This window comes from Zonotrichia albicollis, chromosome 11 (genome assembly GCF_047830755.1).
Source record: "Zonotrichia albicollis isolate bZonAlb1 chromosome 11, bZonAlb1.hap1, whole genome shotgun sequence".
In the NCBI taxonomy this organism is placed as follows: domain Eukaryota; kingdom Metazoa; phylum Chordata; class Aves; order Passeriformes; family Passerellidae; genus Zonotrichia; species Zonotrichia albicollis.
Genome location: NC_133829.1, coordinates 11,624,445 through 11,650,613, shown reverse-complemented (window position 1 = coordinate 11,650,613; position 26,169 = coordinate 11,624,445). Strand labels below are relative to the sequence as shown.

Sequence of the window (26,169 nt, the reverse complement as noted above, 5' to 3'; positions counted from 1 at the left end):
AAAGAACACCACTTGCCTATCAGATGCCAAGGAGAACTCAGAGGAATGGCAATTAGTGGGTTTCTTGATGTGGTGAGAGCAGTTGTTATGAAGGGAAGAGAAATAACTGAAATGCAGCCTTTCAGTGTTACATCTGCAGTTGTTTTATAACAACACTTCAAAGTTTTTCCTCTAACTGATGAAAAAAGAAGGCAGATGAAAGCAGGAAAAAGGCACAACAAGCCACCTTGCCAAGTTTATGCCTAGATGGTAGACATTCCTTACTTCTGTAGATTTGCTTTCTCTACTTCATCTCATATAATGCAAATTATATACTAAATATCACAGTGCTTAAAAGGGAAAAAAGTGTTGGAACAATTACTGGTTATCTTTATGCAAGGCATTAGGTGCATCTATAATCATCTGAATGTAAGTCATGTATTTTGCACATATGTGTGCACTATGAATAGTCCTCTTGATTTCAATGCAGTCATCAACAATCAACCCTGTACATGCCTGAGGGCTTTGCTCTACGAATCATTTTACACACAGCATTTATACACCACCTAAGGCAAAGAGAAGGATTCAAGACTCTAGAACCATGAAAAATAATAATAAAAAAAGTCAAAGCTAGTGTGTTTTGAGCATTTATTCAAGTTCCATCAACTTTATCAGCAGCACTTCCTATGGTTATTAAATGTACATTTTTGGTCTGCAAAGCTTACAAGTTTTTCATTTTTCATTACATGTTTCTGCAATGTAATGTGAAATTTTTACATGAGCAGTTCTTAACTGAAATATTCTTAACCAAGTAATTTTGTAAAGTGAACTTTAAAAACTACCAGTCCATATCTTTCATCTTAGCTTCAAGGAAATGCCCGCTTTTAATACCTTTAAAAATAGTCATCCCAGTTTGTTCCTGTTGGGCTTTTCTCTTTTTCTGATAATAAATCAATTTATAGCTTTGAAATTCAGCATGATTTTCTGTCTAGATGTATGTAGGAGAGAGGGATACCTTTTCATTGGAAACACATAGCTTGGAAATGATTGTGTCAGTTTCTTCCCCACCCTTTCTAGAAAAAGAACCCCCAAAACTACCTTTGAACTGAAATGCAAGTTCCCTAGTGAAAACCTTCCCAAGAGGACAAAACGCTACCAGGCTTGTGGGTATCACCTCAGATCAGCCCTCTGGAAGCCTCTCAGCCATTACAGACCTCCTGATGTTCTCACCCACTCTTTAAGAATAATATTTTTCATAATTGGGAGGTTTTGATTGGACATTTGGAAGAATTTCTTCACAGAAAGGATGATTAGATATTGGAACGGACTGTCCAGGGAGATGGTGAAGTCACCTGGAAGGGTTTAAGGAGAATCAGAGGCAGCATTCAGTGCCATGGTCCAGTTGACATGGTGGTGTTTGGTGGACTCAATGCCTCTGTCACCGAACCGATCCCTTGATAAGCTGCTCATTGGAACCGGCTGCAGTGTCTGTTCCGTGCTGCTGACACCGGGAGCCCGGCGGGCAGACCGGCGCTCGGGCCCCCTCCTCCCTCAGGGCAGCGCCGGTGGCGAAAGCTCCGTGCCCGCCGCACCCGCTGGGGCTCCCCCGCTCCGGTCGCGGGGCTCCAGCTCCATCTCCCGGCCCAGCCGGGCGGCGGGCGGCGCCCGGGGAGCGGCTCTTCCTCGCCTGGCCCCGCCGCCCCTCCCGGCCGGCACCGCCTCCCGCCCCGCACCGCCCCGGAAGGGGCCGCCCGGGCCCGGCTCTTCCGGGGGCGGTGGGTCCGGCATGAGCGACGTGGTGGAGCGGACGCTGAGCGCCCTGCCTGGGCTGCTGGGGCAGCACGATCCGGGTGCCGGCCCGGGCGGTGCCGGCGGCCCCGGCAGGGTATCGGCCTCCTCCCGGCTCGGCAGCCTCATCCGGAGCATCACGGCGCTCACCTCCAAGCACGTACGGGCTGCGGGGCCGGGCTTCTCTCCTTTCCCGCCCCGGGGGAGCCGCCGCGGGGCTGGGCTGGGGGCCCCGGGCGCGGCGTCTCCCCTCAGCCACGATAAAACCCCGATAAACTCCCCGTGCCTGTGGGTGGCCGCGTTCGGCTGCTCTGGGCCCGGGCTGGGCGAGCACGGCCGCGGTGCTGGAGGCGAGCGGCCCCCTGAGTGTGGGGCAGCGCTGAGTGACCCTCTCTCCTCTGGCTCTTCTTTCACGTTTTGCCTGTGAAATCTATGTCAGGTTAAAACAAGTTTAATTTTTCTAGGAAGAAGAAAAATTAATCCAGCAGGAGCTAACCAGTCTGAAAGCAACAGTTTCAGCCCCCAGCACAACACTTGTAAGTTCTGTTAGTGGCTGCAGGCTTTGGAACAGCAACACCGAAGGTGAAGGATAGAGTGTTCTTAGTCTTTATCACAGCTGGATATGCAGGTTATCTGCATTATACATATTTAATCATCAGCATTAAAAAGTACCAATACGTATGGTTTTGCAGCATGGTTGAAATAGTGAGAACACTGATTTTGATGGATGTAAATAAACAGTAACAATATGAGCCTACTATCATTCTGTAGTTTCTGAAGTATTGCAGACAGCAAAGCTAGGTGATGAGCTGCTTCCATCAAATAATGCTCTTTGCAGACTGACATTGTTCTTACAATTAGTTTGTGCTTTTTAAGAAACTGTGCTTTGTTGTATGCACTGTTGTCATGTCTGAGTTTCAGGAGATGATGTATTCTGGTTTGAATAGTCCCATGAGTGAGGATTTTTGAAGGGAAAAATGAAATTTCATCTTGCATGTGGTGACAAACCGTTCTAAGTCAGGGTAGTAATTGGTAAAAAATAATTTGTGTTAACAGTGTGATCATCATAATGCTTTACATAATTAATATTTTTTATGTCAGCGTAGTTAATCTGCTGTTGATTACATGCATACTAATCAAAATAAGAACTTTTTTAGGGGGAGAATAGGGGGAGTTCTGCCTTTTTTAGTAGAACTTTAACTCTGCTTTGCAGAAGAAGTTCATGGCAAAGAAAAAATTATGAACACTGAGATTTTAGAAAATGAGTGAATTCACTTGTTTCTATGAGATAAAGTTCTCTGTTTCAGTACAGCAGTGAAGAAGAGCATAAAACATGTTGGACTTAAAATTTTCAGTAAGTTGTTTCTGGTATTTCAGAGACTGATGAAAGAATGCATGGTGAGACTCATCTATTGTGAAATGCTGGGCTATGAGTCTTCCTTTGGATACATCCACGCAATCAAACTTGCCCAGCAAGGGAACCTTCTGGAGAAGAGAGTTGGTATGTGCATGGAGCTGTAGCCTTTATAATGTTCTCAAACTCCCAGTTTTAAAGTTTTTCAGGATTTATAATTCATGTCAAATACAGCCTACTTAAAATGTTCCTCATTTTCTTGGTCTTGTTTCGTGGTCTGTTACTTTTTGGAATTGTCTAAATCCTTGGCTTGTGAGATGCTCTGTGTGTGCTTGCAGCACAGAAGGCAGGGAAATGAATTTATTTGGAATCGTCAGTTCTTTCCTTGTTTTGAATTGTGACACCAGTAAGCAAATATTTTAAGAGAATATTTGTTAAACACATCAAGCAGAAAATGAATTTCTGTCAGGATCTGGTATCTTTTCCAAGTAGTAGTGCAAGATTAGGTAAAGATGGTTCTGTCAGACAAATATTTAAAACAGGAGCAACTGGTATCTAGCAGGGATTTTTTCTTGGGTTTTTGTAACTGTTTGAGTTAACTCTTCTTGTGTTACAGTCTGAAAGTTTCTGTCATAAAGTTGCTTATTGCTTGAAGATAGTAATCAAGTCTGTTTTCTTTTATAGGATACTTGGCAGTTTCTCTATTTCTACATGAAAATCATGAACTGCTGCTTCTACTTGTGAACACAGTTGTGAAGGTATAGTGCTTTTGTAAAAAAAAGAAAGTCTTGTAGGCACAGGAGAGGCCATGTGCCAGATGAGCCAGTGGGGAAGAACACCTGGTTGAACAGAGAGCTTTGGCTACAGCTTGGTGGGAGGGGCTGTGGGATGAAAAAATTGGACCAATTCTTCCCATTTTGTCACACATAAATTGATTAATTTGATTAAGCAATTACTTTGTCACAAAGTAATTGAATAATCAAATTAATCAATTATTTTGATTAGCAAAGACAGGCTGAAATGGCTTTCCCCGCCTTTTTAATTTGATCTTGATGTTCTTGCTCTTGAAGCCATATTTTAAAAGCTCTTTGAGAGGAGATATGCCATAAACTTTACTTTATAAATGGCTGTGGGTGGCCTCTCTAGGGGGGTAGTTCCAGCCTTCTTGTGAAAGATTTGAGGGATCTGAGCAGAAGTCTAATGAAAGTCAGAAAGGTCTGAGCAGAAAGTCTAATGAAAAATTGACTGTGTTTTATGTCACAGGACTTGCAGAGCACTAACCTGGTGGAGGTGTGCATGGCATTAACTGTTGTCAGCCAGATCTTTCCACGGGAGATGATTCCAGCTGTCCTGCCCCTAATAGAAGACAAGCTTCAGCATTCTAAGTAGGTGTTCATTACAGAATTTTAAATAGCCTTGTACAGCTGAATAACTTAATTTTGTAGGTAGGTTTAGTATGAACTAGTGTTTCTTCTCTCAGTTGGTCTTTTCTAGTCATCACTTTTAGAAATAAATCCTCGCCTTGTGTTTTTTCTTGGATTCTTGTCTCATTTATTTACAGCTTGACTGAGTATTGAATGGATAGCAAATTTTTTCATAGCCAGTGTGGATAGGTGATTGTTAAGTGAATTTATTTGCTGGAGTCCTTTTAAGCAATATGCATGAAGAAGTGTTTGTTGAGTAGGTGGGGAAACAGATCCAGATCCTTGAACTTCACTGACACTTTTTTCATAAAGCTCTTTAGAGAAACTGATAAAAGGTTATATGTGGATACCCTTGATTTGTTTGAATTATAGTTTACTATATCCCATAAAGAGAGGAAAATGCTATAATTATTGATTTGAAAGGGAATTGCAGAATGAATTAATTCAGTAATTTCTAGATATGTATTTTTTGGAGCTGTATGTATGACCACAGCAGATGAGTCATGGCCTATTTCATTGTTTATTTGGTGGACATTGTTTTAAATCCTCAATCTGACATCCATTCCTACTAGGCTTTAAGGCTGGCTTTGTCACTTCCTTGCTTAGGTGGTATTTGCAAAGTCATTTGTTGCCAACATGTAAAACAGGGTTCTCATCTCTACAAATCATGATCTGGGGTCTGGCAAGTTTTTTTGTAAAGTCAGGTACTTAAAGTACACTTGTTTTGTTAATTGTAAATCTCATTTCAGGGAAATTATCCGAAGAAAAGCTGTTCAAGCTCTATACAAATTCTATCTCATTGCTCCTAATCAAGTTCAGCACATCCACGATAAGTTCAGGAAGGCTTTGTGTGACAGGGATGCTGGAGTCATGGCTGCTTCTTTGCATATTTATCTGCAAATGATTAAGGTAGGCAAAGAATTAGAAGCACAATTGAATTTGGGAGATATTTTTGTGTTTTTTATTTTAAATACACAGTGTGCTCTACAAAGGTTTTGTAGAAAAAACTCACTTGTAGTAGTTAGAAAAGTTAATTTATATAGTCATGTGTTACATTTGTTTCTGCCAGGCCTCCATTTAGCTGGGCAGATCCACTTCTTCAGGGTCTGAATGCTCAGCATTGCTGGGTCCTTAGCTAGTGGATCTGAGTCCTACAGTGGGTTAAAGGGAAATTTCCTTGTAAATGTGTCACACCTGCTCCCTGTGCAAATGTGTGAGAAAAGAGCATGGGCTTAAAGGGAAGAGCATATGGGTGCTGAGGGTTGAGAGCAGAAGTCTGATTTAAAGAAATGATGCCATCAGTGCAGGTATTTTGATCTTACTCAAGTTGTGGATGATTTTTACTTTTGAGTTGTTGTATTGAAATATTTGAGTTGACTTTAATTTTCATCATGTAGGAAAACTCATCTGGATACAAGGACTTGACTGGGAGTTTTGTGACCATCCTGAAGCAGGTGGTGGGAGGAAAGCTCTCTGCTGATTTCAACTATCACAGTGTGCCAGCACCATGGTTACAAATTCAGCTTTTAAGAATTTTGGGGCTGTTGGGAAAAGATGATCCAAGGTAACCAGATTTTTCTCTGTAAGTAATAATTTGAGATAAAGTAATAGCTTGTAGCTCATAGACTGTAAGAGGCTTTCAGTGTCGAAATTCTTGCACATTTGTTTTTAACTAAAAATTCATTTCTGCAAAAGTAGTTTCTTAGCTTCTGGATTGTTTAAATGATTCTTGTGGAATATGATTAAAATGTAATTTTAATGAGACTTCTATTACAATGTTACCAGATAACTGTGAAGAGCTGGAGTAAAACTATTTTTAAGAAGCGCTGCCATTTTGTGAGGACCTGGTTGTCCATGATCCTTTTTCTGTTGACCTGTTTATTTATGCAAGCAGCAAGGGAGGTGGTTTTATTCTTGTAATATGGTAAATGTTTCTTTTAAAATTTCAAGCATCCTGTTAAATGCCATTTAGGATCATGTTATAGAGCTCTTCTGTGTTATAGCAAATTTGTGGATATGAATAATGTGTTACAGGTTTCAATAATAGCTCTGTACTGTTTGGCAAAATAAGACTACCTGCTTATTAGTGGTGCAATTAATTGTAAATATTTTCTTAAATAGGACAAGTGAATTGATGTATGATGTTCTAGATGAATCTTTAAGAAGAGCAGAGATTAATCATAATATTACATATGGTGGGTAAGGTTATTTTATGTAATTATCAACATTTGAAAAGATAGAAAATGAATAGTTGATTATGCTAAAATACTTACACAGTAGTTTTGAAAAATCTAATTATAGTCTTAACATTAATTGTATTCTCAAGTGTCCAACTAGTAAATAGTAGCACAAGTGATGCATTGCTGTATAACATTAATTTTTTATCATTAAAGTAAAACACATCTATATACAGGGAACTCTTTTTGCCTCAAAAGCCTTTATCCTGTGTTTTCATTGACCCTGCCCTTAATTACAGAGTCAGCTGCTTCATGAAAGCTTTTAGTGGACATTGCTTAAGTTGAAATAAGCAATAAAAGACAATCCTGCTGATACATCTCTGTGAGGTAGAAATGCTTCAATTTCTCTTTACTGCCCTGAGAAAGGCAATAGTGTGCAGGGACAGTGTCAGTTCTGTACAGCTGTGTAGGGTTTCCCCTCTGGGCACAGTTAATAAACATTACACCCCCAGAGTTCAGTGACTGTGCTGCCTGTGGAAGGATGTCTTTGGCACACGTCTCAATTGAAAATTTCTAAAATGTAGCTGAAGGTTCATTTTGGTAGAAGTTCTTTGTCTTCTCAGTAGAGAAAGCTGGTTTTGTTGCTACTACAAAGCAAAAGGAATAGTTGCACTGGTAACTTTTTTCCTGCTAAAAAGTTGAGCAATTTATTTGTCTTTTTTCTTTGTCTTCTCCTCCCCAGGTCAGAATACCTCCCCAAAATCCCAGTTCTGATGCTCTAGAACCCTACTTTAAAAGCTGTTTCACTACTAAAAAAGCCTACCACCCCAATTTTTTATTGTTAAATAAAGCCCTGCAGATGTGCCCATGTCCCTGTGCTAATGGAATGGAAAGAAAATTGACACTGTTGAAACAATAGTGAGGGGTGAAACAGAAAAGGAACATGGCTCAAAGCCGTAGATGTCTAACACTTAGATCATACCTATGTTGTAAAGCATTGTGTAAGCCTCACTTCCATAAAAAGGGGAGCTTTGGGGAAGTATTCTCTTTTAGTAAATAATAAATGAGGAAGAATTTGTCACATGTTTAGAGTATTCAGCTGATGGCTTTTGTTCTTTTAGGCAAGAACATAGAAGTTATTAGGAGTTGTGCTGACTTTCAATACAAGCTATTTGCACGTGCCAAGAGTTAAGCATTAAATTTGTTTAATGGACAAAGTGGGTAGTTCATTATAATTTGTACAAGGACATAGAAGTAGTTTTTGTTCACCTATGGCAAGCATTTTATACAACTGTAGTTGATAATCCCAGACAAAAGAAAAATGTAATTCTGAGTGATTGCTCTTTCTTATAAGAAGTTATTGGTTATGGCAGGTTTCTTACAGGTAGTTTTGTTGTGTGCCAGTCTTTCTGAGATTTAGTCTGTAATGGCTAAGGAAGAGAGGGGGCTGTCTCTTGGATACTGAATTACAAGAACATCACGATTTTAAGCCCTAATTAACTTGGGAGACTTACTTGGTCTGAATCTTTGCCCAAATTGTTGCCATGAAGGAATAATTACTTTTTGTATATTGTTCAGTTTATTTCTAGATTTTTCGCAAACAACTGTACAAAGCTGTTGGGTTTTTTTCTGGTTTTGTTTCTGTTTTGATTTTTCCTTGGTTCTTTTTTTTTTCAAGAATGTTCTTGGGATGATTTTAACTGTTGGTAGTAGCTAAGAAATGGTATGAGTTACCAAAAATAATTTGTCTCAAATCCTTTATAGTTGCTTGTTGGCTTACTGAAGACTGTCCCAGTCCAATACCTTGAGCAGCTGTAGGAGACTTCAAGGTTGGAAGAACTTTAAGGACAGAGAGTTGTGTGCAGGGGCTAATTAAAACATGTATGTACTAAAGGAGATAGACTTTTACCTGCTTTTCCTTATGTCAGATGGTACTGTCTGGTTAGATTCAGTGGGAGTGGGATAGCACTGCCAGTCCTTGAGGAACACTGAGCTCATTTGATTGTTAAAAATTTTGGATTATGGAAGTATTCAATACACATTAATCATGTGTCTTCTCCTCCTGCAGCCATCTTGTTTGAATGTGTCCAAACAATTTACACCATTCATCCCAAATCAGAATTACTTGAAAAGGCTGCCAAGTGCATTGGAAAATTTGTTTTGTCACCCAAAATTAATTTGAAGTACTTAGGTAAGGATGCCTGATTTCATTATGCTGTCTTTGATTTGGCCATAGTGGTAGCATTGCCTTACATCACTTGCAATCACTTTCATTCCAGGGTTAAAGGCTCTGACCTACGTTATCCAGCAGGATCCAAACCTGGCACTTCAGCACCAGATGACAATAATTGAATGTCTGGATCATCCAGATCCCATTATTAAAAGGGAGGTCAGTGAATTTCTAAATGTCAAACATTTAGGTAATTGTTAAGGTGGGGAATAAGTTTTGTAAAATGAGCAGTGTAAAAATGTTATGTTTCCATAATTGTGAGAGAACAGTTAAAAACACAGTTAATGTGACAAGCTGTCTAGAGAAGCAGTGTATCTCATCTAAGAATAATTGCTCAGTTTGGTGTACTAAAGCTTCTTTTTTTGAGTCATCAGAACCAATTATTTCTTTGTGCTTTCTCTTTCAGACTTTAGAGCTTCTCTACAGGATTACAAATGGGCAGAATGTAATTGTCATAGTCCAGAAGATGCTTGATTACTTAAAAGAAGGCCAAGAAGAATATGCCATCATCAGCTTAGTTGGCAAAATAGCAGAACTAGCTGAGAAATATCCTTTTATTTTTCTGAACTAGCTGAGAAATATCCTTTTATTCTTCTGAAACTTTGAAGTCAGAGCTCAGGCACCTGTAGGACTGATACCTATCAAAGCATCTTTCCTGATCTTGTGAGGTAGGAAGTGTTAGAACTGTGCTTCCCATCCTTTCAAATGCAAAAGAAAGCACATACAATAATGACTACAGTGTTTCTTGTGTTTCACTGAGAGAAGCTAATTGCACACAGATTTTGGCTTTGGAGTTTAGCATTAAAACCTTGTGTTTTAAATTCAAACTTTGAAGCCTTATACCACTGCATAGAGAGAGATGTCTCAGTGCTACTTGAAGTGCTGTTCTGTAATTGTGGGACTGATCTTCCCTGGTAGAACTCTGCATTGCTGTATGGATTTTAAGAACAGCACATTTTGATAGAAATGAAGAAAAGATTTTTTTAAAATGCCATAAAAGATGAAAGTAATGATTAGGGATTTGATATATTATGTGCATTACTGTTAGACCTGCCACTGCCTGATTTCTGTGTGTGATTTTGTCTGATATCTTGAGTTGTAAGCTTTTAATAACAGCTGCCTTATCATCCTGTTTGTACACTGCCTGGCATGGAGTACTGTACTAAAAAAAAGCTCTGTTGTCCTGTAGTATGCAAAAACAAATGCAATAACTCTGAAATTTCTGTGCTGTTAAAAATTTCCATTCATTAACTGTGTGTTTTCAGGACTTGTCTGAGAGAAGGCAAAAGCCAGCTTTCAAAGTTAGCAAAGGCTGATCAAAAGTGAAATATATAAAAAAAAAAAACCAGCAAGGATTTATGTGGAGTGCTTCAAAATGTTTTTGTAAAGTTGGTAAATCAACAGCACTGCTGAAAAGGACTGTTTCTTATCATTGATCAAGTAATTCTGGGTAAACAAAAGATTATGTGGAAGCCTAGCCCAGGACAAGTGTGAGCTTAAAATAGAGTAGGACAAATGTGAGCATATTGTTCCTAATGTGTGAGGCCTGCATGATCTCAACTTTTTCAACAAAGTAACTTCAGGCTTTTCTAACTGATCACCAGTTTTCATGACATTTACAGGAAACACTTCCTGAAAGATCCAGGAATATTTCTTCTTTAGTTAGATGGACCTGGTATTTTCCCATCAGATCCCCAACTTACTGGGGAGATCACAATGGGCATTCCTCTAGAAACACACTAAAAAACAAAGAAAATGTTATGCCTTAGCATTTAATTCCTTAACATCTGGACACATATGCCCCTAACAATGAGTGGTTCATCCAGACAATGAATGCTGTGTTCTCAGTTGGAGGTGATGTGGTGCATTCTGATATCCCAAACAACTTCCTGAGGCTGCTGGCTGAAGGTAACTCCCCACATGCTCTGAAGAATTAGACATGTCCCTTAACAATCTGGGTTTCTTTTCTTTTCTTAAAATGTACTTTGAAATATTTGATAGGATATGTTATTTGTGTTTCACAGAAACTGTGCTGTTTTCTAGGATTTGACGATGAAAAAGAAGATCATCAGCTACGGGTGTATGCAGTACAGTCTTACTTGGCATTACTTGAGGAGGAAGATAAATTGTATCCACAGAAATTCCTTCAAGTTATGAGCTGGGTAAGTTAGACACAGGTTGGAATTCCAAACACAGATTTGAGGAAACTGTCAAAGGTGATAATGTTTTTAATAAATATTTATTAAACTTTAGTTTTCAGTCACTTTTACTTGAAGTCAAGCTAACATGCTGAAATCTATTTTCGTGACCTTTTTGGTGGATGAGGACTATTAATTTGTGGTTTGTGGAAAAGCTGATTTGCTCCCTTTTATGCAGGGATGGCTTAGCAGCCACCTGACTGAATACTGATAGCCTTTCTGTCTCCATCCAAATTAGCCAGATGTGGTTGTGAAATGCTCTTGTAGCCCTGCAAATGGCTGGCCAGGTGCTGTGCTGATACTGGGGAAGCTTCAGCTCCCACCCAAGGGATAGGCTGCAGTTTGAGGAGGTGGTGGTTTGTCAGGGCCTAGTTATGTTTAGCTTTCTTTTAAAGACAGTTATTTGATTTTTAAAAAGCCAAAAGTTGGAGTCTGTTGAGGTGAACACAAAAGTCACTTCAACCCTTTGGCATAGGAAACACAGCATGGTAAAGAAATAACTTGGAACATGTTTAAATAATAGTTTCTTTAATGTGAGGTGGATTTATTGTGTTGTTATTTTAATACTGTATTCCAGTTTCAAAACTGAGAGCACTGCTCTAAATGCATATTTTGTCTATTGTCTGTGAATAGGTGTTGGGAGAATATTTCAGTCTTGTTACAGATGTTGATCCAGAAGTTATTTTGACAAAGCTGCACAGCCTGCTGAAGAAGACTTTTATTACTTCTGAAACTAAAGCGTGGATAATGGCTGCAGTCACCAAGATAGCATCCCACACTTCCTGCTCAAAAACAGTGGATGAAATAATCCAAGAACTCAGCAGCTCTCTGGATACGTGCCTGAGACAATATGCCTTTGAACTGAAGCATCTGTGTGAAGACAAAGCACTGATGAAAAGCTTGCTTCCATTTGATGCTAGTTGCAGTGACCTGGTGGTAAGACACATTCTGGGTTCTTTTTCATGAACCATCCATGGGGATGAATATTTTGGTGAAAAGGTGTTTCCAAAATGAATGGTATTTGCAGTTCTCACTGGATGCAAGTCTGCTTAAAGTGAGTTTTCAGAAACTTCTTCAGGCATGTGGGGTGAATCAAAGTGTTCTGTACTGAAAGATAAAGAACCATGGTGTTTTAGTTAAGTAAGCTGGAGTAGCTTTTAGCAAAATTATCATTTCTTACACTGGTTTATTTTTAGTTGTCTTTTGTTTTTTTCAAAGATGAGGTAGGCCTGCCTTAGTGATACAGTACTGCTTTTGAATTCAAAGGGTTTGCCTCCTATTTAAAAACCACTGATTTAGACCATGAAATTTCCACAGTAAATGATGGAAAAGATTCTGTCTATATATCATCTTAACTGCTAGATATGGGACATGTGACATGATCCTGATTTGCTGATAAGACACCATATTTTTCTGGTAACATCTGCCTCACATAGAGCAAGTATTTTCATTGCCTTTTCGTTCTTTTAAATTCTGTGTAGGTAGATGCTTCCTTATCTTTTCTGGATGGGTTTGTGGCTGAGGGACTTGCTCATGGTGCAGCGCCATATAAACCTCATCACCAGAGACAAGAGGAGAAACTTTCTCAGGAAAAAGGTGACAGTTCACTGCATTTATTTAATACTGTTGAATTACCTGAGAAATATTAACAGTTAAAGTGTACAGTTAATTTATCTTCTTAAAATAATAGCATCTCAATGCAGCTCTTGTCTGTAGACAAGAGCTAAGTTCAATTTAGATTTTAGTTCCACCTTTGTCTAGCTGATGTATATAGATTGTTGTTCTGTAGGTGAGAAAGTCTTACTGTAATCCTTGCTAATCTAGAGGATTTGAAATTTGTGGGGATTATTAAAGTGAAGGCCTGAGAAGTCCAGCAGTACAGGGATATGTATTTTCAGAAAATAGATTTAATTCTTACTTTTTTTAATGCCTCTGTGTAATTTTAGAATTCTCTGTCTTGCAGCACTGAATTTTGAACCTTATGGATTGTCCTTTGCTTCAAGTGTGTCCTCATCTGGTGTTACTGGCAGGCAGTCCCCCACTGGTTTATCTTTTGGCTCTGATATATCTGGGAATAGTGCTGAGACGGGGCACAAAGAGTGAGTTAATTTGTGTTTGAAGTGAAGTACATTTACGCTTCTGTTCTTGTCATTATCATGGGTCTTTGTTGCTTCATTGCACAGAACTAGAAAGAGTGCAACTTGAACTTGGAAACTTTTATCACATAAGAAGAAAATCAGGTGTTGGCATCTGTGTAATAAGTAGGAAAACAGCTGATGTTTCAGACTCTTCTGCCACTTTCTTCACAGACTGCAGTTGAGTGATGGTTAATGCAGTAACACTGGGGCAGGATTGCCTGATGGTTACATTGTTTACTATTTATTCTGCCGTCTTTCTTTTCCTAAAGGTAAAAGTGAGGCTAAGGTTTGCAGTGTAAGAGGCTCCTTTTATTTTTAGTGCACTACACATTAATTCCATATCCATAGTTTCATACAAATTAATAACTTCATTTATACTCAGCTAAACTGGTATGCAATAAACCTTTCCAGAATCTTTATATTTTACTGCTCACTCTTGTCTATCAATGCATCTAAGTAGTGAATGGTGTTTGAGTGTTGGTATGTTTTTATGAACATGTTCCTGTGGCTGATCCTGCTTTGTTTTGTTTGCCTTTTTAGGACAAATACTCTGAAACTTGAGGGAGTACGCAAGCTGTGGGGGAAAGAAGGTTACCTTCCAAAGAAAGAAAACAAAACTGGGAAAGAAAATGAGCCACAGCCAGTGCCTTGTGGCAGCCTATTAGCAGGGCAGGTGGGGGAAGCTCCTGCACTGCAGCCTGAGCAAGGTGCCAGCCTGTCTGAGGAGGACAAAGAGAAGCAGCAGTTGGCATCAACTTTGTTCATTGGGCTGGGAGCAAGTGCTGGTGTCAGCCTGGTGAGTGAGTGTTTTGAGATTTAACAGTTTAAAGTTTACATATCATCTTATTGAAAATTGTAGATACTTGTATGCAAATGGAGATCAAATTAGTGATAAGACAACCTCGTCTCCCCAAGTCATTGCAAAACTATTGAGAATGGCTTTTGCAGTGTGATATTTTATTGAAACCTGAAACAGCTTGATGAAGCAACCTCTGAGGCAGATCTGATTTGGTAACTGGAACTTTCCTCTGTTTACATGTTGTGCTCCAAGCTGTAGTGTTAGTTTTCCTGAACAACTGTTCCTTGACCCAGCCTTGTAGAGCTGTCATCATTCATTTGGATGTAAGGCTAGAATTTGACAGCCTATGTCAAGACCATTTTAAATTTATGTATGGTAGTATGTGAAACATAAAATATTACCTAATAGTGAATTTTTTTAAGGCTGGCATCATATTAGCCAGCTCAAATTTTGGCACTTAGCACTGGTTAACCAGATACTACCTTTACTTAGTCTTTAATAAGAGCTTTTAGTTAAGAGAATCTTGAGCCATTCTTGCATTATAAGCTAATTTAGTCCTCTGTAAGAGATACAGCAAGCCCCTGGATCCATTAAAATGTTTGGAATCTCTTTGTATTTGTCATCTGTTTTGATTCCTTGGTCCTTCCTCACGTCCTCACTACATGGTATTAACAGTAACACAGCTGGTTGCTAGGAACTTTTCCACCCATTTTTTTTCCTCTTTCCTTTTCAGATGGGCAAAGCAGACACAGCTACTCAGAAGTTCAAAAGGAAATCAAAGATAACTGAAACTCAGCAGTTGAGTGAGGAGGCGTCAGACTTCCAAAACAGTGCTGCTTCCAATTTTGATCCCTTACTTGATACAGTACCTGTTAATGTGGAAGACTCTGAGGGAAGTGTGCACACGGGGTTAAGGAAAGGCTCCCCTTCTTCTTCAGATACTGTAGAAGACAATTTGGCATTTGAAACACCTCAGTCCCTCAGAAAATCTGTGCTGGATGACAGAATTTCAGCTAACAGGCTGTCACAGTCATCTTTGTTTGCTGATAGCAATATTGAAATTTTTCAGCCTTCTTCAAGTGCTCAATGTGAAAGTGCCAGTGAAACACCATTGGTCCCTTCCTTACCAGAAGAACTTGAAGAGCTTCCTCACTCTGAAGTGGTGGGACTTTATCAGAGTGATGCCTTAGCTCTGCATTTATGTAAGGTGTGGACAGATGACTCTCTGTTGCTCATTGTTTTTGTTTCAAATAAAACCACTGCTGCACTTCATGCTGTGAACTTAGTGTTTGAAGAAACAGAACACTTTCAGGTAAGAAACTTTGTTTCCATTGTATTTTAAATTCACTTGGAACTTCTTGCTTTTTGCTTGTGTTTAACTATGCAGTATTTGGTTTAATGTGACAGCCATGCCTTTTTCCAAAGTATTTCCTTAAAACCTGTGGTACACCTGTTACACATAGCTTTAAAAGGAGGTGAGAGAAATCTCACTATAAAGTTGCTGTTACTGGCTATGAAAGTTAGCCTCTCACTTTTTCAGTTCACCTTGATTTTGTTTCCCTCTGTGTAATGAATATTTGTGATTTTTCCATTCTGAATGCAAAGATTAAACCAAATGCAAACCTCACTGGTCCTGCTTGGAGTGGTATGACATGAGTTCACCTCACTGTGTAGCTTTCTTTTGTCTGGGTGTGGCTATTGTGCATTCATTTGTATTTACCTGATAGGCAAACATGATGCTTTCCTGACACCAAATTTGTGTAAGCTTCTTTCAATGCTTTTTTCAAAGACATCAGTCCTGGTTCACTCTCATGCATTTAGTTGAGGGTGCAGAGGAGTTGATCAGTTTATTTTTTTACACTGGCTACATTAGGGATTTAAATATGATTGCTAAAGACATGTTATAGTCATAAATAAAACTTCATTTAAATATTTGGAAGGATATTTAGGAATTGCCAATTGATTGATCTATCCACAGATTTTGCTTAAAAGAAGCACAGAATTATTAAACAACTCAGCAAGTGATAAATGGATAAAAATAATTAAGTGGATTGGTTCTTTTAGAATTGACATAATCAAGGCACTGCTAATTGATTATGGAGTCCTTTTCCATTTCTGACTTGAATCAGACTTGTCTTGGCATTGATAGAGAGTGAGCATCTCTTGTCTAGAGTTTTTTCTAGTAATTCCCTTAAATTCCCACCCAGACCACCACCACGGACAGAAATTCTGTTGCCAGTTTGTTTGCAGAGCCAGGGGCTGCTGAGTAATCTAGAAATCCTCCTTTTTGTTAGGGATGTTTTCTCAGCTTCTTGCTTTCAGTATATGGCTTGATGTGATGCTGCTTGCTTGTATATTAGTTTATGTTGGGACTGAGCTGCAGAATTCAGGTTCCTGGTGCAGTTCTTTAGGGCTGGCACAAGCCAATTGTCAGAGATCAATTTCACTGGTGCTGTGTATCCCATGGAATGTTTGTAGGTGTTAGTGATTGATTTATCCTTCATGAGGGCTGAGATGTGGTGGCTCTGTTCACTGGTCAAATACTCCAAGAAAAATCAGCAGAAATAAGAGGCACTTACACAGTTTTATAGCTGTATCTGAATCACTTGCACAACTTGACAGCAAGACTTACATTCTTTATTTCTTTTATGACATTATATAGATTTTGGAGAGTGCCACGTCCCATTTTCCTGTAATTGAAGCTCAGAGTGTGGAACATTGCCAGAAATGTGTGAGGATGAACAAAGTCTGTACACAGGCAATTCTTCCTGCCTCTGTTAGTTACCAGTCAGAGATGGAAACTTGCCTTGAATTTTCAGTAACTTTATCATTGATGGACTTCATCAGGTAAGTAAAATAAACTGCAGTTTTAAAAACACTTGTATACAGCTCAGTGTTAGACAAGGGCAGGATGATTTGGGTATTGACTATGAAAATACAAGGCTTCACCTTGAGCGGCTAATTCAAATCTGAGATGGCTGATAAAGATAATAAAGGATTGTTTTACACTTGTGAAAAAGGGGTAAAGTGACAGCAAGAAGTACAAATGCATGGAGAATATTGACTGCAACTGTTTTTGAGGAGGTTAGCAGAACAAAGAACAGAAGGACAGGGTGCTTTAAAATATGGCAGAATGTAAACATGTCATGAGGAAACAAGTGGTTTGAGTGCAAAATCCAGAACACTGTATGAAAAGGTTGACAACTTTTCAGAGGAAGAAGAAAGTTCATTCTTTTCATTTTTGAACACTGCATTTGTTTTAGGAGTAGGAAAAAACAAATGTCCTTTGTCCAACAGACTTTTCTTTTGAAGTGAAATTTGAAAATTAATTTTTTTCAAATTTAGAAATCTAAAGCAAGGCATAGAAACATTTTTAAATGTTAAGCTGGAAAGAGGAGGGGTTTGATTTGACTAATACATATTTAATTATTTTGTGCTCTATTGTCCAGCTGCTTCCATGTACAGGGGTTTTTTTGAGCCCAAAGATATTCTGATTTATAAGTATTGTTTGGCTAAGAAATGTGGTGAACTTCCTTTTAGGCCAATGGAAATGACTACAGAAGACTTTGGGAAGCTGTGGTTGTCCCTTTCTAATGATGTGAAACAGAACATAAAAATGTCACCTTGCCAAGGTTCCCTTTCAGCAGCCCTGGACACACTGCAACAGAAGCTGAAACTCCACAGAGTTGATGTTATAGGTAAGTGACAGTACACTGTGGGGATGCTCACAGGATAATTTGTCTCAGGAAAACAAGTGCGTGGAGGAGAGAATCTTGCAGGTTAAGGGAGGGAATGTTTGGGAGCATGGTAAACAAGGGATGGTGTCCCATGGGCTTTGTTTGCCTCACTCGGGGTCTGTGGGAGGGTGATGTAAAGGTACAAGTGTTCAGCAAACAGTGGATTTTACAAAGGAGAAAACTTGCACTGTGAAGAGTTTTGGGTAGGGCAAAGAGGGAATGAAGCTGGGATTTTGGCATGATTTGTGGTGATGTGTTCCATGAGTTAGAAGTAAACAGCAGACATGGAGTGTGGCTGATGCATTTTCTGTGAAGTGTGCTACAGCAGTTGTTGCTTGCTAACTGTTACTGCCTTCTTCTTACTTACCTCTGTCAGGTAATGAGGGCATCCTGGCCTGCCAGCTCCTCCCATCTGTGCCCTGCCTGCTGCACTGCCGTACCCACTCAGGGATGCTGGCCCTGTGGTTCAGGTCCCCTTGTGCTGCTCTTCCTGATGGATTGCTCTATCAGTGTCAGAAGGTGATGGAGGAATCCTGAGAACAATAGTGCCTGCCTTAATCTATTTGGTGTGTGAAAGCAAGTCAAAGATTTATACAGTTGCACAGATAATTACCAAAGCTAAACTAAGATATTGCTTCTTCAAGTATTAAAAGTTTTCTTCCAGCTGGCAATGTCCAAGTGGACTTGTGGGGAAAAAATGGTGACCTAAATTACCCCTGCAAAAACACGCTCAGGACTGTACAGTACATTTAAGTATTGTTACCTGTGTAAGTGAAATGTATATTAATTTTGTTGTAAATGACTGAAAGTATTTATTTTTATTACACAGCTTTTATAGATGCCAACACTTATTCTTCATGGCAACTACTTAAATATGATTTTGAAGAAAACATATTTCCATTATGAGGTCAGACTTGATCAGTTATTTAATTTTATTTTGATAATTTTTCTAAAGCTATTTTTAAGCACTGCTGGCAACAAGACCCATATTGGTGGTTATATAAAGTAACTTATGTAGCAGCAAATGCATGGTTTTAAAACAGTTAAAAGATTCTAGGGAGGAAAACACTTCCCATGATCTTTGATGTTTACCATGGAAGGGATAATATCTAAATAGGTTTTTGATAGAAGTCAGGCATGTGAAATTGTTTGGAAGCACCTCCTGGGGGATTAGCTAAAGCCCTTCAGGTTAGTTCCTGTCTGCAGATCTTCCTGCCCCAGATTTGAGTCTCATTCCCTTTGCACAGGGGTCTGTGACAGTCACTGACTGTCTGTGCATGTCTGAGCTGAGGTTCTATGTGGATCAGCTCTGAGATGACTGAGCTGGGGGCACTTGGCTGTGCACATGTTGACTCCTTGATTTTGGTTAGTGAACATGTTTATTGCTTTCCAGCCCACCCTATAAATTTGATCTGGCCAGAATCCCTGTGCATGAAAATTCACAAGGGGAAAGCTTCCATTTATTTTTACTTGTAATTATTTCTAGCCTGGGTATGACTCATCAAAGGTCTGAGTTGCAGGGATGTGGCTGTGCTGTGTGTGCATGCCTGGGAACTGCAGCAGGGCATGGGGGATTAAATCACAGCAGCAAATGTGGAAAATGTGTCTGAGCAGATTGTCTCCTGTTCCTGAAGTAACCTCACAATCTTGAAAATCCAGCAATCTGAATTTACTTAGATGCTAAATGAAAAATAGTGCTGGTTAGTGTTATTTGTAGCTGGTCATGTTTTCTATTTAAGCATCCAAGATTGTACACACAGTTCAGACATGGTACAAAGGGATTCTGTGGTAGGGTTCTGTACTTTGTGTGTTTAATAGTAACAAGGAACCTCTCATGTGTCAGCATTACTGATTCTCACCTGATAAGCACTGGTTGTAAAGGAAAACAAAGTATTCTTTTACTTTGATGTTTTGGTAAACGTTCATGAGATTGTTGTAAGAATGTGCTGATAATATTTTTTCTTTTAAGTCAAGCTACTTGTGTTATCACAAGTATAATCATCCAAGCAAATTCCTTTTTTATTGTTGTTTCAGTACCCTCTTACTGAGGAATTTAAAGTGCACTGAACCTGTAAATATATTTAATGTTCTGCATACTAAAATGTTTACTTGGCACTTCAAGACAGTTTATATAAATGAAAACTGATTTATAGTGGAATAATTTCCAGCAGATGATTGCCCTGCTGGTAAATCAGACTTGTGTTATGCAATTGGACTTCTGTGATTATAGGAACTCTGATACAAATATCTGTTTGTGGCCTATGCATTTAAACCATTTCAGCAAGGAGATGTTCAATGTCCTGGTGTTTAAAGAACTGCAAAGACAACAATGCCTTCTGTTGTTAATTAATGTTCTCTGTAACCTTTCTCACTGTATGAATAGTGTATGTTAAGGTGTCAGTATTCTGATTCTAATTGCTTTATGGTATCATCACTTAAAGGAGTGTGCAGGGAATTGTACCTGTGTCAGTCATTTTTGGATTGCCCAACAAATAGTGATCTGAATCTATCACCATATTTGCATTTCTTGCAGTTTAATAAAATTCTGTTTTATTAAAAAAAAAGTTTGATACTTGTTAAATGTTCTTTTCCATCACATGTAGCAGTTTTTCCATATATTAAGAACTAGTTTCTACTTTAATTGTTTCTCTTTGCATCTGAACAGTGAAACATCACAGATGAACCTGTTTTCCAGGAAGGGAGAGAAGGTGCAGAGAAGCAGGTTAGGAGGAAGAGAGCACATAACCAGTTTGCATGAAGGAGCTGGCTCAAGAGGCACCCAGAGGCCAGTCAGTCTGTACTGGCCATGCTGGACTGGCAGGGACTGGACCAAACCTCGAAGTACCAGGAGGCCTCACTGTTGCACTGCTGTGTGCCCTGTGAGTTCTGGACATGGGAGTGGGAGTCAGCAGCAAAGTGATTGTATTGGATCCTTATTTCAACTGTTTGTCAGCTTCTACCACCTTGCCCCAACTATTTTCAGGTATTTTTACTGAAAGAAACAGGTAGAAAACTGGAGGAAGTGCAACATGGCAGTTTGAGGCAGGATGTTTTCTTAGATACAGACTAAATCTGTTGGATTTTATTACTTTCTGCTAAGTATTCCAAATCCTCCTCATTCTGTAAGGACCCAAAAGAGTAAATTTGTGTAATGGATGGCAGGACCTTGAGGTTTTCCTGTATTTGCAAGTAGCTCATAAATGACATTGATGGTTTCTAAATATTGGAAAAGTGTTTCTCTCTTTTGTAGAGTCCCATAGCATAAAAAGCTCTATTATCTTTTTCTGTATGGGTAAGACTGTGTGTGGTCTTTTTCTGGCACTGATTTATGTAAAAACAAAAATAGACTTTATAAGTTATCCAGTTAAAACTTGGTTTTTGCATTTCTGTTGCTGTGGTGAAACTTAATTTTGCTTTACTGCTTGGTTCTCTTCAGGGCCTGTCTCAAAATATTTCTCTAGCACAAATCAGATCACATGTTCAGTCTGATGTGCAGCTCTGTGGCACAGGCACCATTTCATTAGCATGTCAGAAGTGGTCACTCCCATGAGAGTTTGTTAAACATTAGCATTCTTGTCTTTATATAATAAAGTTGGCAGTGATGAAGCAAAGAATATTGTGTCCTGCCATGATATGATTCATAAAATTACCCTGACAGAAATGTTTTACCAGCAGGAAGGCTCAAAGCACCACTTAAGAAGATTGCTTTAAACTTTGATTTTAAGGTAGTTGTCAGTTCTCTTTGTGCCAGCATTTCACTGCTTTCAGTATAATTGCCATGTGAGCTGTTTGCAAATCCTGAGCTCCTTCAGCCGAAACAGTTCGCCTTTGCTGGGAATAAGGACAGGAGAATAAACGTTTCCTGTTGAAATGTTCTGGTAGGTTCCAGCACCTCCATGTTTAGGACAGGGCTGTCAGGAATATGTCTTTTATCTGCTTTAAATCACATCAAGCTAAACTGGACTGAGTATTTAATGGGTAATTTGCAAGAAGGTCCTTGGAAGAGTGAGATTTTGGCTTGTGGTACCTGCTCTTTTGCTGCTCTTTGTGCTTGTGATGCAATAGAGGTGGTAGGATAAACAAATCCAAAGGAAACAAAAAGGGCAGTAATCACACATTTTTAATCCACAAATGTGATAATACATAATATATTTAAGGTGACCTGAACATTGCCCATATTTTAGCAATGTTTTTACATACCAAGCTACAAGTACAAAAGTAAACAATGAATATACAGGATATGCAAGTATGAGAAATACTTGAAAACATATCTTTCCTTAAGGCTACTCAGATTATTTTTAAATAAAACAACAGATGTTCAGCTGGTGTGTTTAAAATACCAGAATCTGAATATTGATACTCGAAACACACAAAAAGTCACAAATACAGGATATCCCTTTCCTTTAGACATCTTGAATGTTGAATAATCTTTTTCTGGCCTTAAAAGAAGAACTTAAATTTGTTTGCCACAAATGAAACACACAAAATCTGACATGTGCACTGGGACAGGAGCATTGGATACAAGAAATACAATTCAAAAGCATCAGTTGACAAGTACATGCCTGGAAGAAATGCAGGTAATGATGCATGTAAGTATGGCTCTGCAATGGCTGAACCCCAAATGTTGCTGTTTCACTTCTGTGTTGCAAAGGAGTTGTCCATCTTCATTGCAACTAAATCTATTTTTAATGCTTAAAGGAAATATGGGGGGGAATTTACACCATTAAAAACTGTTCTGCCAATGTCTTTCATTTTTACTGTGCTTCAGATGAGTTCTCCTGGGAACAAGTAAAAATCCATCTAGGACAACCCAAGTGAGTATATGACCTGGGTGTATGTATTCTCAACTGTATAAAGGTATGACAGTTAAAACTTGTTGCAAGAGATAAAATATAGTTATTCTGGGGTGAGGAAAGACAGAAGGATAATAAGAATTTTGAACAGTTTTCTCTTAATACCATAGTATTCAAGAATTTATTTAAATGAGAAACGTTTTTTTTTTTTCTTGCAATAAATTAATGAGTGATCAACCTGTAAGTTTCCCTCAGAGAGGAATGGCTTTCAAATATATTTTCTTGTCTTTGTCAACTTTCAGATACATGCATCTCTCTATCATAGTATACATGATATGGAAGGTATTACCCCCAAATGATGGCACTCTCTGCTCTCTGTGTCAGCTGAAAGGAGAGGGCTCCTGACTCTGCAGTGCCAGGAGACAGAGATGAGTCTGGAGGATAAGATGGAGAGGGGAGGTTTCTGAACATGTGTTTTTCACTCTGGATCAGTCTCCACCTACCCAGGTTCTGCAGGTGGCAGCCAGAGCATCCACTCTGCTCCCACACTCCCTGTGTCCAACCATGCCTGCACAAAACCCACTCTTTCTTGGCAAAATGCTTTCAGTTTGAAGACATCACTATATCTTGTTTCAAAAAAACCCTAGAAAATTCACTGAAACCACTCTGAACAAAAACTCACTCCAGGAAACTCACCAGAGTCACTAAGGCTGTTCTGACAACTGTGGATATGCTACACTTGGAGGCACTGCACAAATAGTGGATGGGGTTCCTTTGTATCCCACCTCTGGTTTACTGTAGGCACAAATGTCATGGGTACATTAAACCAAGAGTATTATCTAGGCTGAATATTTTGAGGCTCAGGGCTGTAAATGTTGGTGTCTCAGGTGTGCTGCTCCTCATAAGGGCAATTTCAAAATCTTCATAAAGAGTATTTTGTTCTGCCAGGCAGAACAGTAAGAGCAGCACAACCTTCAGTCTGAACTCACCTGCTGTTACCCAATAGACAAGCCCTGAGAGCAGGGGAATGCTGTACTACTTTAACTGCCTTTGAGTTTGAACCACTGAACTGCTTTTCAAATTAAAATGAAACCTCCTCTCTGTTGTTAGCAGGTATAAAACTAAATTGATGAAACTTGCTTCACAGAGCAGTTCTTTAGATTTTCTCCTGCTTGTATGATTTGTTACTCTCATATTAAATTTATAGACCATGTAAAATCAGAGTTGTTTTCTCATATTGATTCCTGATCCTTTTGAAAGGAGTGAACTTAATCCATTACAGCCCTACTTTCTGTCAAAGCCTTTTCAGTTAGCGTGGAAATAATAAAAATATATGCACCAAGGGCCTTGGGGGTGAATTCCATGTATTGCTCTTGCCTTCATCTGTCTATTTTTACATAGCCATGCATCTGAGTTTACTTTCTGTTCACATGTTCAGCCTTGAACACAAAGCTAGCAAGATCATGGTGAATAGCAATCTGTGTCTGAACAATACATATCAGCAGCCTTGTTCACTCTGCTCCTTGAAAGAGACTGAATTATCTGAACAAAGCATTAAAATTGACAGCTTTCTCATTTAAGTTTTCCACTTCACCACGAGCCTGGTGAGCACCTTCTGGGCCCTGCAGGGGACTGTAGTAAGACTGAGGGGAAGGAAGCTTGCTTGCCTACCATGGCTTAGGAAGGGTGGCCAGTTCTAGAGAGAAGTTTTTGGTCGGTTTCTTGCCTTGGAGCGCGGTTTCAAAGAACCTTCTCGTCGAGCAGTTTGTTGATGCCGTTGCAGATCTTTTTGAGGTAGGGCCGGCAGTCCCCGTCCAGGCTGTAGAGGGCAGACAGGAACTCCACGTCCGCAAAGTGGTTGAAGACGTGGTTGATGCGGCCGTGGGAGCGCGCCGTCAGGTGCCGCCCCACGAGTTCGTGCACGAGCTCCTTGCACTCGTGCAGCAGTTCTGCCAGCACGTTCCTGTCAAAGGTGTACTCCACCTCGTAGAAGCTGACGATGGTCATGGCAGTTTGGTTCAGCTTCTTCCTGAACTTGTCCACGATCTCCAGCTCTTCCTGGTTGAACTGGTTGTTTCGGTAGAGGATCCCGATTTTTATGGCCACTTTGATCAGGTCTTTCATGATTTTATGGGCTTCCTTTTTGTTCCTGGTGTGCTCCTTTGTGACTTTGTACAGCTCGTCGAAGATTTCACTGCTTGTGTCGTCGATTAACATGTTAGCCATGGTTTTGGTTGCCATTTTACTCAGGATCTTTTTCTGGGCTTGCAGTGCAAGATTCTTGGAGCTGAAATAATCAGGACCTGGATGGGAAAGAAAAAAAGGGGAAATGTTAATTTTATTTGGTGAATTATTTTTGCAATCAGTTAAGAAAAGAAGTACCTGCATGCTTAAGTGAGACCTTGCACGTGTCAGTGACCAGAACAGTCACAACAGCAGGAACACTCCCGGCACACTATTGCCAGGTATCCCTGGGGTTCCACCCATGAAACATGGCTGTAAATATCTTTACACTCATGTTTCAGGTCTTGCAGCCACTTTGTTTTGATTGCAATAAAGAACAGAATATTCTGGCAGGGGATATATATGCTGATTCTGTGACAGTAATTTAATTTTTAGTTTAGTATGAAAGCTTTCTTGGCAGAGAAATCTGCTGAAATGTGGTGGTTGAAATAATACATGAAGTACCAGAGACAAGCAAAAAGATATAGTGACAAGCAATATATGAACCTTCAGAATTACACTCTGGTCATTGGGAGGCACTGTTGTTCCATGGTAAGGCTAAGCAGATTCACAAGAATGCATTTATTTTGCCTTAATCTGTAGTATCAATGCCTTGCCCTTTTGTTATCAATTTGAAAAATTGTAGAATATGACTTTTATAAAATATTGGTGCCTCAGTGTATGCAGTTCCTGACAGACAAAAATATCTGAACTATTTACATTTATCAAACAAATATTGTGGGTTTTGTCTTTTACTCATGTCTGTGCATTTCTCTCAGCAGAGCACCTGAACACATGGCTACTGCTGGGCTTTTTATCATGAACTGTAATTCTTGGTCAAGATTAATTTGACTTTCCTCTGTTCTTCACATTAATGTTGGCTTCTAACCGATCCTCTGTGGACAAAGCAAAGGAAATACGGCTATGAAATACTTGTCCAGGTTAATACTGGGGCAGCAGAGCCTCTGCTGGATCAAAGGGCACTTTATCACAGTAGGCAGGTGGTGAAGAGGGTGTGTATCTGGGGAGGACAGCCAGTGAGCCCTGAGTGATGGCAGAGTGGCCTCTTTGCTCCCAAACACCTTCCTTGCCTTTCCCTCTCATCTGCCCTCAGTCTGTGCTCCTGCAGAGGAGGTGTCCTTGTGTCCCTGCCAGCTGGGACCTCGCTCTGCTCTCCAGGACACCTGGCTGCTCCCAGGGGATGGAGGTAACCATGTCCTTCACCAGCTGCTGGGAAACCAAACCACTAAGAGATTAAAAATGACAATAAAAATCAAATCTGCCAGTATTTATTCGATTGTGGGGTCTGAGTGAGTCTTTAAGCTGGTG

At 39.5% G+C, this 26,169-nt stretch overlaps 2 protein-coding genes across 3 annotated transcripts in view; one reads left to right on the top strand and one right to left on the bottom strand.

The window, feature by feature from the left end:
- Nucleotides 1-1,716: 1,716 nt before the first annotated feature.
- On the top strand, nucleotides 1,717-23,243 carry AP4E1 (adaptor related protein complex 4 subunit epsilon 1). Of its 2 annotated transcripts, none has more exons than XM_074549341.1 (21): nucleotides 1,717-1,927; nucleotides 2,232-2,303; nucleotides 3,145-3,268; nucleotides 3,806-3,879; nucleotides 4,385-4,506; nucleotides 5,295-5,454; nucleotides 5,943-6,109; nucleotides 6,667-6,740; nucleotides 8,791-8,913; nucleotides 9,002-9,111; nucleotides 9,359-9,502; nucleotides 10,752-10,860; nucleotides 10,996-11,114; nucleotides 11,784-12,086; nucleotides 12,632-12,746; nucleotides 13,114-13,249; nucleotides 13,829-14,084; nucleotides 14,821-15,399; nucleotides 16,750-16,934; nucleotides 17,628-17,785; nucleotides 18,201-23,243. In XM_074549341.1, the coding sequence occupies exons 1-21, from the start codon at nucleotides 1,766-1,768 to the stop codon at nucleotides 18,359-18,361; spliced, it is 3,453 nt and encodes a 1,150-aa protein (XP_074405442.1). In that variant the 5' UTR covers nucleotides 1,717-1,765; the 3' UTR covers nucleotides 18,362-23,243. The 2 variants fall into 2 exon arrangements, with proteins under 2 accessions (XP_074405442.1, XP_074405443.1); XM_074549342.1 differs by having other exon boundaries at nucleotides 1,792-1,923.
- TNFAIP8L3 (TNF alpha induced protein 8 like 3) overlaps nucleotides 21,927-26,169 on the bottom strand; it is a 43,887-nt gene continuing 39,644 nt past the window's right edge. Inside the window, exon 2 of the mRNA XM_074549348.1 lies at nucleotides 21,927-24,920. Coding sequence (XP_074405449.1) covers nucleotides 24,358-24,920 — 563 coding nt within the window. The 3' untranslated portion in view covers nucleotides 21,927-24,357. The remainder of the gene's footprint in view (nucleotides 24,921-26,169) is intronic.

Coding starts and splice junctions, on each gene's coding strand:
- AP4E1 (XM_074549341.1), top strand. CDS start 1,766: ATGAGCGACGTGGTGGAGCGGACGCTGAGCGCCCTGCCTGGGCTGCTG. Junction 10,861..10,995: donor CCTGAGGCTGCTGGCTGAAG/GTAACTCCCCAC, acceptor GCTGTTTTCTAG/GATTTGACGATGAAAAAGAA. Junction 11,115..11,783: donor TCCTTCAAGTTATGAGCTGG/GTAAGTTAGACA, acceptor GTCTGTGAATAG/GTGTTGGGAGAATATTTCAG.